The 12,971-nt window shown below is 41.9% G+C and overlaps 1 protein-coding gene across 10 annotated transcripts in view; it reads left to right on the top strand.

Moving 5' to 3' along the window:
- ABCC5 (ATP binding cassette subfamily C member 5) overlaps positions 1-12,971 on the top strand; it is a 45,000-nt gene that overhangs the window by 31,523 nt on the left and 506 nt on the right. For 7 of the 10 annotated variants that reach the window (XM_085587926.1, XM_085587928.1, XM_085587924.1 and 4 more), the window contains 13 exons: positions 447-631; positions 1,661-1,807; positions 2,042-2,171; positions 2,712-2,865; positions 2,977-3,105; positions 3,456-3,642; positions 4,568-4,657; positions 6,892-7,081; positions 7,784-7,943; positions 8,367-8,445; positions 9,038-9,151; positions 10,195-10,359; positions 11,044-11,127. In XM_085587926.1, the coding sequence (XP_085444052.1) occupies positions 447-631; positions 1,661-1,807; positions 2,042-2,171; positions 2,712-2,865; positions 2,977-3,105; positions 3,456-3,642; positions 4,568-4,657; positions 6,892-7,081; positions 7,784-7,943; positions 8,367-8,445; positions 9,038-9,151; positions 10,195-10,359; positions 11,044-11,127 (1,814 nt within the window). Of the gene's footprint in view, positions 1-446; positions 632-1,660; positions 1,808-2,041; positions 2,172-2,711; positions 2,866-2,976; positions 3,106-3,455; positions 3,643-4,567; positions 4,658-6,891; positions 7,082-7,783; positions 7,944-8,366; positions 8,446-9,037; positions 9,152-10,194; positions 10,360-11,043; positions 12,566-12,971 lie in introns of those variants that run through there. The other 3 variants (XM_077785708.2, XM_021544204.4, XM_085587925.1) reach the window with 1 other exon arrangement.

Raw genomic sequence — 12,971 nt, 5'->3', positions numbered from 1 at the left:
TGCCATTAGCACAAAGGAGCTGGTACTGCCTTGCTCCCACACCACCTTTCCCTCCTATCCCAAGAGGGCCATGTGTACAGCCTGGCACTCAGTCCTAGGCAGGACATTTATGGATGAAGGGAAGGTCTGGCCTCTGTAGTTCTCTGTTTAATGTTAGCTTTGAACTTCAGGTTTAAAAAGCAATAGTGAGGCTGATCCCAGCCTAACATTCAAGTCTCTGCTGATGAGACTTTTTCAGCCATACCATGACTTAAATGATTGATTCTGCAGAAGAAGTGTGACTTCTTGAAAAACTGTTTGAACCACTGAGTTCTAAGTGTGAAGTAAAGTGTGTGTTTCTGAAAGTACTCTGCACAGTTTGAAAGACTAATTTTGTATATGTCACAAATTTATGGGAGTTTCATGGAAGAGCTTTCCTCATTCCCTTTTCATCTGCTATTTCACAGGCCAGTTGGTCCAGTTGGAAGAGAAAGGCAAAGGCTCTGTCCCCTGGTCTGTTTATGGTGTCTACATTCAGGCAGCTGGAGGCCCCTTTGCATGCCTCATCATCATGGCACTGTTTGTGCTGAATGTGGGCAGCACAGCTTTTAGCAACTGGTGGCTGAGTTTCTGGATTAAGCAAGGCAGTGGAGTAAGTTCAATAGCTTTTCTACTCTTGTGTCTAATGGGCTGGGGGTGTTCTGCTAGACTAATCCCAAGCAGTTCTGCAAGACCAAATAGTTCTTCCTAATTTAAATAAGTTGGAAGGCTCCCCAGGAGGTGGTCTCACTAGGGAGTTCATCTGCAAGAATAAGAGAGCTTCAGTCATAAGAAAAATATAATAACTTATGTGATTTAATGCTGCCCTCTTGTTCCTTTTCTTGGTTAGTGTAAGAAAATGAAGTGAAAATATGAAAGGAGCCAACAAGCTAATTTTAATGTGTTTTGTTTAAATGTGATGTTATATCTAACAGGAAAATTTTTGTTAAAATATGGCTTTGAGTCAAATGACTTGGAAATTGCTTTGAAGAGTCTGATGACCTGGGATGATTTGGGCTTTTTCCCACTCTCAGGACTTTGATTGTGAGTTTTGTCACATTTAAAACTCCAAATATAACTGCAAGAGTTTTTTGTGAGGGCAGAGAGCAAGGTACTAATCTCGGAGATTAAATAATGAAATGCAGATGGCAAACAATATTAGAATCAGCATTAAGATCCTTAAACATACTTAAAGATTAAAAATAAATGAGAGAATGAGATTGTATAACTGTGTGACTGTAAAGAATTTATTGCATAGTGGCAGAAATAAGTGTTTGATAAAGATTTATCCAAGGTGAATATGGCTGTGTGGTGCTATCCAAGTATCTGATGTTGTTCAGGAGAACACAAGAAATAAGCATGAAATGAGAGATTAGGAATCAAATGAAACAGATATTGTGGTGTTACAAAACAGTATTTTGAAAGATTTTGTAAGAAAAAAATCAAGGGTTACAAATCTACAAGTCAAGCATCTCTGCCACAGAAAAGTTTCTGAAGTATTCAATGGTCACTGAAGTACTTGAAAGAAGAAATATCAAATATAGTGGGAGAAGACACAAGGCAGTTAAATTTCTACCACATGTAATGTATACATGCTTCATCCTTGTCTTAACTAACCTCTGAAACCTTGAATTTTCTGCAGAACACCACTGTGACTTTGGGAAATGAGACTGTCATAAGCAACAGTATGAAAGATAACCCTCACATGCATTACTATGCTGGCATCTATGCACTGTCTATGGCAGTTATGTTGATCCTGAAAGCTGTTCGTGGTGTGGTCTTTGTAAAGGTATGTGCCAGTGCTGGTGTTTGCTTCCCTCTCCTCCTACTTCTGCAAATTGCTGTCACTGGTTCTTTTGGTCATCTCCCAAGAGGCTTTTGAACCAGAGTCAGTCATGGACTGTAATGTTTCCATAGCCAGCTCTGAGGCTGCCTCTTATGGAGAGAGGAATGGAATAGAATATTTGGGTGGCAGGAAGGCAAGCACTGCTTTATAACCCTGTAATGTTTTCTGCATTGTCAGGGAACTCTCAGAGCATCCTCAAGGCTCCATGACGAGCTCTTCCGACGGATTCTGCGTAGCCCCATGAAGTTCTTTGACACTACACCCACTGGGAGGATCCTCAACAGGTTTTCCAAAGACATGGATGAAGGTATCTCTCACTGTGTGCCCTGTAAATCCCACATTCAGGCTTCCCAGTTAAGTCCTGAATACTCTGCAGTCTGTTGCTGTTGGGGTGATTGTACCCTGTGTCTGTTGCCAAATATGCACTTGCACATAAACAAAGCAGGAATTGGGATATACCTGGGATATGATTCTAGAAGGAACCTGGTAGCTCAGGTCTGAGCATCCACTTGTAAAGAAGGAAATGTGCTACTCTTGTACCTCCAGGCTGCACATGGGCTCTCAGCAGTTACCACAGGAGCAACTTAAAACATAGAGTGAAGCTGATGTGCAGCAGAGGTGGTAATTAGGTCAGAGTTACATCAGTGAAATTTCTGCAAATGGGAACAATTAGACTGCCAGTAACTCGGAAAATAAAAACATCCCAATGAAAATATACATTTTTAATTTGAATAAACTAAGATATTCCTGTGTTTGTTACTAAGGTACAGCTGGACTGAGTTGATTTCTATGGGTTGTTCTAGTTTTCTGTACTCAGGATCTTCCTCTTTTCCTTCCATTTCCCCAGTTGACGTTCGTTTGCCCTTTCAAGCGGAAATGTTCATCCAGAATGTCATCCTTGTGTTCTTCTGTGTGGGGGTGATTTCTGGGGTTTTCCCCTGGTTCCTGGTGGCAGTGGGGCCCCTCATTGTCCTGTTCACAGTTCTGCATGTTGTGTCTAGGTAAGTGCATCAGCTGCTTTGGCTGAAAAGGTACTTTCACCTTCCAAGTACAAGATAGTGGTTGGCACATGGTGGTTCTGCATGAAACTCAAAACACTTCTTTCCTTCCAGAGTCTTTATTCGAGAGCTCAAGCGTCTGGACAACATCACACAGTCTCCATTCTTGTCTCACATTACATCTAGCATCCAGGGTCTCTCCACAATCCATGCCTACCACAAAGGACAGGAATTTCTGCACAGGTCAGTCTAGATATCCATCTGGGAATGGTGGAATACAAAGCTGAATACAACAGCTTCTAGCATTCAAAAGAATTTGTCACTGGGGTCTGATGGATCATTGGTTCTATGACTCAGAGTTACTTTTCTAGTGAAAAAAAACTGGGAGAACAGAAAGATGGGTGAGGGAAAATTGGGAAGAGCAATAGTGAGGAAAGTTTGCAAACCCTGCCATCATGTCTTGGTTTGAAACTTGGTCAGTGACGAGTCTTCCCACCCTAAATCCTGATAATGGAAAAGGAGTTTAAGTACATCTGATACTTGTAGAACATCAGGCTCATGGAGTCTACTAACCTTTGCTGTGTTTGTTTCAGGTACCAGGAGCTGCTGGATGACAACCAGGCCCCATTTTACCTGTTCAGCTGTGCGATGCGCTGGCTGGCCGTGCGCCTGGACATCATCAGCATCGCTCTGATCACAACCACTGGCCTCATGATTGTCCTGATGCATGGCCAGATCCCTCCTGCCTATGCTGGGCTGGCCATCTCCTATGCTGTGCAGGTGAGTGTGATGCATACTGAAATACTTAATTTCTCCTTTAATGTAGATATTGCTAATGAGCAAACAACGTCCAGCGCTGGTTCATAGGAGCTGTAGGGCTCTGAGCACTCGTGTTGGAGCTGCTGTTTGGCCTCTTCTGCCTCCCTGTGGCACAGAGGGGGAATTAAAGAGCTTAGATGCCTCATACTTAAAGCTATTGCTCTTGGGAAAAGTTTCTAAGCTTCTGGTTTCTCAAGGGATGCATAAATTATATATTGTGATTTTAAAATGAACTATTTAATTAACTTGTCTTGAACACTTTAGTTATATGGTGCCTGATGTCAAGAATATCAAATATCATGGCATTATTTAGGTTGGAAAACAGCAAAAGGTCATTGAGTCCAACTATTATGTCAGCAATGCCAAATCCACCACTAAACCATGTTCTCATGCGCCACATCTACACAACTTTTAAATACCTCCAGGGATGGTGACTCCACCACTCCCTTGGGCAGTTTGAGTTCTTGGCAACTCTTTTAGTGAAGAAATATTCCTACCATGCAATCTAAATCTCCTCTGGCATGATTTGAAGTTGTTTTCTCTTGTTCTATTGCTTGTTAAGTGGGAGAAGAGAGCCAACCTCACCTGACTACACCTTCCTTTAGGGAGTTGTAGAAAGTGATAAGATCCCCTTAGCCTCCTCTTCTCCAGGTTGAGGCCCCCTACCTCCCTCAGGTGCTCCTCACAGGACTCCAGACCCTTCCCCAGCTCTGTTGCCCTTCTCTGGACATTTTCCAGCACCTCAATATCTGTGTAGCAGTGAGGGGCCAAAACTGAACCCAAAACCTCACCAGTCCCAAGTACAGTCACTGCCCTGATCTTGCTGGCCACATTCGTCTCTTAATAGCAAGACACTGCTCTAAAAATTTTTCTTTCACCTCTTCAGTTAACAGGGTTATTCCAGTTTACAGTCAGACTGGCTTCAGAGACAGAAGCTCGTTTCACCTCAGTGGAGAGGATTGACCACTATATCAAGGTAGGACTGCATTCAACTGCCTGTTGTGAAAGTTTATGTTGTTTGTTATGTTGCTGACCTCAGCCATAGTCTGCCCTAGTACAGAATGGATGTTCCTGGTCTTGGAAAGGCACTAAAGCCTGTGCTGTAACACTGCAGAGTGAGTTTGTTTTGTGAAGCACATGTATCAGCACTGGGAGGCTGAATGGCCCCAGAACTGATAGGTAACTAAACTAGAGGCATTACTGGGTTTACATAAGCTATTGGAAGTTTGCTGACACTCACAGTAAAGAGTGGAGTGTGTGAAAAGGGGTAACTTGGGGATTCAAAACATTATTTTAAAGGCAAAGGATGATCCTTTGTCATCCTTCATTCCAAACCTAATGGAATTCCTTCATTTAAGCACAGATAACTGTTACTTTATCTACAAGTAATTCTACTTCAGCCTAATAAGCCTACTTTTCCACAGCTGTCTTATGTAATATATTTATGTATGCTTGAAAAGTCAAGGGAATGCTCTTACTAGAAACATGAGAAATGTGCTCAGCTGAACATGATAAATGTGCCAGGCTAAATGCTTAGCAAGCTGCTCTGAATATCTGTAACCCTTTCTTTGTAACTGGGATTTGCATGTGCAGAACTGGGCATAGGTCAATGGGGAATGCATAGCCAGGAGATTGCCTCCTACTGGGTCTGGTGTGTGAGGTGAAAGACTTTTCCATTTAATGTTTCCCGTGAACTGCAGAGGGAGATTTGTTTATTTGGTACATCTATTTAACACATTTAGTAGGGCTATTTAGTAGTTGATATTTGTAGCTTTTTTAAAGTGTGTGGATTTAATCCACAGGTTAAAAAAACAGAATTTAAAAAGCCCCAAACCTGTCCACTCCCCCACTTAAATAAATCCTCTGGAGACATCTAAGTAGAAAATTTCTGCATATGGAAGACTTGGTGACTGCACTACTTGGCAACTATGCCAAATATTGTATCTCTCACTGGGCTGAGATGGATTTATTAGTCAGGCCCCTAGTGGCAAAACCTACAGTTGTAAGGTTTTGTTTGGGGTTTAGAAAAGTTATGTCTCATTCTATATTCCTATCAAGCAACGCTGTCTGTGATTAAAAAAAAGATTGATCTTGAGACACCCATTTATGAAACTGTAAAACTAGTTAGAAGCTGAAGTGAAGGGTGGGTGGCCAGTGAAACACCATTCAGGTCCTGGGTCTTACCAGGGCCCAGGCTTGCCTTTTTTTCAGTGGGGGCTCAAGGCTGCTGTTTTGAGCACCAAGCTCAAAGAATGGGAGCATCATCATAGCAGATGGCTATTTTTTCTCTCAAACCCCTGGTGTACAATTAATCTGCCTCTAACTAGATGTTGCAGATGTCCACAGCTGACATCCCTGTGGGACCTCTCAATGGTCAGTGTAGGAAATGGGTGTCTCCAGAGGGCAGTTTATTACCTCTTCAAGTGTTTATATTAGAATGAGAAAAATCACACTCCAGAAATGCTGTTTTATAGCATTTGTAGAGATCTCTCTTTGTAGAGACTATGAAGGAGTTGTCATGGCCTGGTTCAGTTACATGAGGTGAATCCCATGACAGGATTGCTGCCATTCTTTGAGGGTGTTTGTGCCAAATATGGGAAAGTGACCTTGACTTAACTCTAAACATGCTATTAAGCCTTGTGTTTGGTTTTCAGAGGTTCTGCTTTTCTGTTTAATCTGTGAACTGCTCAATAAGGGGCAGAGTGAAATAGCAAAAGTGAGCAGGCTGGAAGGGAATGATGGGGTAGGACAGGGGAGCATGAGGAGGGGAAGGAAGAGGGTGGCATTTAATGTGTTACTCGGACATTCTCTTCTGTGTTAAAATCAACAGTGGTGACCCTGGCATGGCATAGCAAATGAGGCATAGAAATGCACCAGATTTTACATCCATTCTTTGGAGTGCCATGAAACTCAATAGGATTGTGCTGATAAATAATAGGCCTAAAATACATTTTGAATTCCACTGATGAAAACCACTCTTGTATAGAAGGACTGATGTCATTACTGAGTCAGGGAATTAACAGTGTGGTCAGTGTAATACAGCAAATTTCTGGACCACTGGGCCCACATCCAGCCAAACAGCTCATCATGAAACTGCCATAAACGATCTGGGCTGAGTCTGCAGGGAAGAACTGCTGAAAGCTGCAGCTGATAATTTTCCTGTGGTGCTTTGTTTACTGGAAACTGAACTTTCTGTATTTTTGTTAAAAGACTCTTTCCCTGGAAGCTCCTGCTCGAATTAAGAACAAAGCTCCTCCTCTGGACTGGCCACAGGAAGGGGAAGTTGTTTTTGAAAATGCAGAGATGCGGTACCGAGAGAACCTCCCTCTAGTACTTAAAAAAGTGTCCTTTACTATCAAACCGAAGGAAAAGATTGGCATTGTGGGGAGGACAGGCTCAGGTAAGGAAAAACACTAAGCAGAGTTAAATTATTACTTTTACAGAACAAATTGGGGCAGTCATATTGGTTCTCCTGTGTGTGAGTAAGTTGGTTCCACAGGTGGTGTTGAACTCTTGTCAGTGGAGGTTTCCATTCATGTCTTGTACATAACCAAGATCCTTGTAAAAAAATAGTGAAGACAAGTTTCCATTTAAAGCACAGGGATATCCTACTATGCTTGAGTCAGTATGTTTATCGTGTTTAACTCCCCAAACCACTGATCAGCACAGATTGGTGCCTACAATGTGCTCATTGCAGCTTGTCTGCTCCTCTTGAAAGATTCCGTACTGTTGCTGCAGTCAGGTTTGGCTCTGAGCTGTCTCAGAGTCCTGTAATGTGAGGAATCCAAACCCCTGTTTGTGAGATGACTTACATCAATCTCAGAATGAGTTTTTAAATTTATATTTCTGTATTGGGTTTTCATGGCAGGGTTGGGGCAGCACTCCAGGCATGGCTTCTTTGAGGAGAGATTAGGAGCTGCTCCCACAATTGCTCAGAAGTTTAAATGCTGAGCCTCAGAACTTACCAGAGCATTGTTTGCCAGCACTTCCTGGTATTTTCAAACTTTTCTTAGATGTGGACAGCTTTTAGAATGCTTTCTCATCTGAAAACCGTTATGATTCTGTAGAAACACCAGTCATGTTTTTCCTGTCTCATTTTTAGGGAAGTCTTCCCTTGGAATGGCACTCTTTCGTCTTGTTGAACTGTCTGGAGGCTGCATTAAAATTGATGGAGTGAAAATAAATGACATTGGCTTGGCAGATCTTCGAAGCAAGCTCTCCATAATCCCTCAGGAACCTGTGCTGTTCAGTGGCACTGTGAGGTTAGTGAGGCTGTAAGAAGGCAAAAAGGGACTGAGCTGTCTTCCTGCTTATAGCTGAAATGCAATAGGTGTCTGGTGAGGTGGTAGCTCTCCAGCATCCTAGCTTCTGTTCTGGTTTTGAATCAAAAAAAACACAGATGAATGATTTTAGCTGGCCCAGTGCAGCAGTGGGTGTGATCATCCTGTACGGAAGTCTTGCTTTCCTTTATATGTGGTTGAAGTTTTAGTGTCTTTGTCTTCCATCTCTACTCTTGTTTTTTGGCTCTTCTGACCTCAGTGTGCTGAGAACATCTGATTTCCCTGGCAAGGAAACTGTTAGTGGAAGGCCAGATGGGAATCACCTGTATGGATGAATTAGCACACTGCTGTTTTGCCATTCATTGCTGAGTTAAAATTCTGCTTGTTTTCTGCTTCCCCTTCCAGATCAAACTTGGATCCTTTCAATCAGTACAGTGAGGAACAAATCTGGGCTGCTTTGGAAAGGACTCACATGAAGGAGTGTGTAAGTATTGTGTCCTGGGAGATGGATGTTTCCTTGACTTCCAGAGCAACATAATCTGTTAGTAGCTACTTTAGAGGTCTTTATCTAAGCTTTCTCTTTACACTTTCCCACTTGTTCTCTATGCTTTATTTGACCAATTTTTTTTTCTTTTTTCCCCTGATTTTATCAGACTGCTGTTTTTGGTTTTGTAGGGACATGCCATATTCTGTGGTTTTTTTAGTACCTAGAATAGCAGGGTGTTGCTTTGTCGCAGGGGTTCTTAGGGTGTTAAAACATGGAATTCAATATTTTTTAGTATATGTGCCTGAGGTGTATATTCTACATTTCCATTTGTGACTGTACATGTCACATGTGTAAATTTATACTGAATTTAAAACCTGCCCTTTGCAAAGCCCTCTGCAGTAAGCCTTGCTGCCATAACATTTCCAGTGCTTTTTCATGTAAGTCCAGGTGGCAGGTATGGCTGCAGGAATTCCTGCAGGGACTAGGTTCACTCTCTTCTCCTGACAACAAAGATTGTCAGGAGATCTGTTTGTGTTTATATGATTTTGTGCAGTGCTCTTAAGATTTTTGCCTCCTCTTTCCCACATAGGTTGCACAGCTGCCTATGAAACTTGATTCAGAAGTGATGGAAAATGGGGAGAACTTTTCTGTTGGAGAGAGACAGTTGCTCTGTATAGCTAGAGCTCTGCTGCGTCGTTGCAAGGTGAGCACAACAGGGAGAGAAATAGCTAGAGATAACAGAATTACAGGATTGAGCAAGCCTTTTTTTGGTGTGCTGGATTCTTTTTGTGTGTCAGAGGAATCACACAAATGACTATTGCAACTCAGAGGTGCAAGATTAAAACAAACAGGAAGGTACCTGTAGCCAGCTCCTGTAATGTCCTGCCATTGGAAAGGCATTGCTTGTAAGTGCTAACAATAGTGTGTCAGACAATCATTTCTTCAGTGTCCTGTTACTGGGGAGAATCAGATTCTTCCCTTCTTTACACCTTTTTGTGAGTATAAGCCAAGTGTTTTTCTTCTATATAGTACTCCACTAAAATGTGGTCTTCAAGTGGAACTTGGGACCATGCTATGCCAGCCAAGTGCAAGATTTTGCAGGAATGGAAAACAATAAGTACAGTGAGAAAGGACTTTTGGATTGAGATTGATCAGGATTCTGGTTTTAACAACCTTTTTTTTTGGAAATGTGACATATCATAATATTTTAAAGTTCACTCTACATCTGTTTTTAAAGTCAGACTACTCAGCAGAAGTTACTGCTGTCTCTGCAGTACCTGCACAAAGCACGTCCGGTTCAGCTTTGACAAGAAATCAGTCCAAATCAGTTTATGTCTGAGGAGAAGAGACTCTTTACCCAGCTTAATAAAGCTATTAAGTCTAGTCAGTATTCACTCATTCCAGGAGGAATGTCACCACCAGGGATGTGTCAAATAAATTTACTGGTAAAAATTGTGTTTGAGATTCATCTGTGGAATATAAAATTTAAAGTAGTGGGGACTTGAGGACATGTAGTTCTAGGATGTGACAATAAAATGTGTCATCCCTAGGCTTTGTTGAAGGCAATTACATAGAGGTAGCTGAAAGGGTGCTTGTAAAACCTGTGTTTGTGCCCACAACTCTGTAAGGATTGCCAGTTGTGACAACACTTGGTTGTGGCCATTCTGTCCACTCTATATGTATTTTTATATTCAGGGAGGGAAGGTGTGACCATGGGTAACAGACAAGATTCTGTGCTGCTTTCAGATACTGATCCTGGATGAAGCAACAGCTGCTATGGACACAGAGACAGACTTACTGATCCAGGAAACCATCAGAGAGGCGTTTGCAGACTGCACGATGTTAACAATTGCTCATCGCCTGCACACGGTCCTGGGCTGTGATCGGATCATGGTGCTAACACAGGGACAGGTGAGCAGAGAGCTGTCTGCCTCTGGTCTGGTGGTGCCATGTGTGCAGACTGAACTGAGGAAACAGCTGCACTGCAGCATAGAAAATCCTCTGTTCATTCATATCCTTGGTGATAATAGTCCAGTAGAATCAGTTGCTGCCTGTGACAAGGTCAAAGATGGCAATTTTTTTTTCACACCAAGAAAGTACCATAGAATAAAAAATCTCAAAAATCTTTTTGAGGCTTCCTTTGCAGTTTAATTCTGAGATGGGTGATAACATAAACATCTCTGCTGGGGCTCAGTGGCTGTTTTCCATTACTTTCATAAAGCCCCATGCCATCAAGCGTGCCTATGGCAGATACTTCTATCTATTTTTCAGGCTTCCATTTGGAAGCCATAAACAGTTAAATGCAAGAATACTGGGCAAGGCTCTTAAAGGTAGAGAAGACAAAAGCCCATAGCCTCTACCTCTGCCAGAACCATCAGAGGTGGTTTCCTGTTGGGCTAGTTCCAGTTTTTGAGCCAGTTTGAAGCATTCCAGGTTACACTATCCTTAAATGCAGGTACTTTCACACCTGGTGTCTCACCTAAAGATCAGTGCTGTGTTCTCTATTCTTTACTATCACATCACAAGTCCAAGGGGTGGAGGTCAATTCTCTGCTGAATTTTACTGACATACTTTACCTGCCTTGTTTGGTTGCAGGTAGTGGAATTCGACACCCCGACTGCCCTTCTGGCCAACGAGAACTCACGCTTCTATGCTATGTTTGCTGCTGCGGAGAACAAGGTTGCTGTCAAGGGCTGAAATTCAGGGCAAAGTCACTTTAATTTTGGAGAGCTATGCTCCCTGCCTGTGGCAGGCCAGCTCTTCCTCCTCCTCGCAGATTATTGTCTTTTCATCTTTTAATTTTTAGCACAATGTGTCAAGCCAGAGAATTTTTAAAACCATGTCAGAAGATTTCATGTTTTTATTATTGTATTTATTCCATACTACTAATTTTTTGTTATTAAATGCACTCTACAAATGGCTCAGGGAGCCATAGTTATAAATGTATCAGAGGCCTATAATGAAGCTTTATACATGTAGCTATATCTATACATAATTCTGTATATAGCCTATATTTACAGTGGAAATGTAAGCTGTTTATTTTATATTAAAATAAGCACTGTATTAATAACAGTGCATATTCTTTTCTATCATTTTTGTACAGTTTATGGTACCAGAGATCTGGCTTTATCGGACTGTATAAGACAATGTTTTGACTTTTACAGTTCGTCTTTTCCTAGTGCCAGATTTTCTGCGTGTCTGAGTGGAAGTGAAGCTTTGCAATAGTGTCCTTTATTGTCACATCTTTGTCTAGCGCAGCAGAGAAGAGCTCTGTGGTGTAACTATTGCATTGTAATTTATCAAAGCTGTTTGGGGCATTGCTGATGTTCACCACTGCAGCGGCTGCTGCTTCCCGTGATGCTTTTCCAAAGCAGGGTTTTTAGTGATCTGAATGGAGAACCACTCCTGGGTCACATTAAGGCCTTGTATTTTCTCAGTGTCCTGACACAGTATTTCTTACTGTATCAGCAGAGTTTAATTTAATGCAAGCAAGCCCAAGCTCTTCCTGCTTCGCTGATCTAGCACAACCAAAATCTTACTGTTTGTGGAATGATCTGTAACAAATTAATCATAAGGTTCGAATTGTACCCTGTATGCTGGCAGGAAGGCCTTTTAAGAGTTGCTTCAGCTAACTGACTCTTTATCTTGAAGCTGCTAACACTCCTCAGAGGTTTAGGTTGGCTTTCAATGGCATGGGTAACACTAACTCTGTTCTGCTCACTTAAACTAAGATTAATCAACATTGATATTTCCTGTTTCTTTCTTGCACACTTGTTAAGGAAGCAGTCCTCGACCCCACATCTTCTGGAACCTTAAAGGGGTTCCTGTTGATCAGGATGTAACACTGGTGTAGGACATGGTTTTCTTACTGTAAATGACCTACCTCAGGTTACTGGGTCCTGCGTAGTGCATTGCCATGATCACTGTACACCATCCCTGTTTTTTGGGACCTGTGGCCCGGGGGACACAGTCGTTCCTGTGATAGCCGTGACTTATTGAATGGTCAGCGTTGCATGTCTTTGTCAACTTGGACATTTTGTAGCCTTAGCATGTTTGCAAAATGTCTCATTGAGGCAGAAATCTGAAAAGTAAATAAAACTATTTTGGGTTTTGTAAATTTTATTGGTGTAAGTGGTTTGTTTCAGGCACATAAAGAACTTTTGCACCTTTGCAGTCCTTGGGACCAGGTTTGCAGGCTTTTAGGTTTTTTTTCTTCTTATCATGCATCATGGTCTGATCTTTCTTCATTCAGAGAAAAGGTGTTTCTTTAAAAGTGTGGTGGGTGATTTTTGTGCCCTCCAGCATTGGGGGTAGCTTGCAATACATGTATGTTGAGTAGTACAGGGAGTAATAATTTATAGTGCAAGTATTCAAGCTAAGTAGAAGGGCTGAGGTTAGGTGGAAGACCACTTTAGGCTCAGATTTTCCATTTTCTTTACCTGAAAGCACTACTGTTTATAGAATGACATGACTACAGAGTCACAGAAGCATTTTTACCTACCAGTACCACAGGCAAATTGTGG

Source organism: Lonchura striata, chromosome 9, assembly GCF_050655825.1.
Source record: "Lonchura striata isolate lonStrDom1 chromosome 9, ASM5065582v1, whole genome shotgun sequence".
Classification (NCBI taxonomy): Eukaryota; Metazoa; Chordata; class Aves; order Passeriformes; family Estrildidae; genus Lonchura; species Lonchura striata.
The sequence above is the reverse complement of the archived record's forward strand: the minus strand, read 5'-3'. Positions and strand labels throughout refer to the sequence as shown.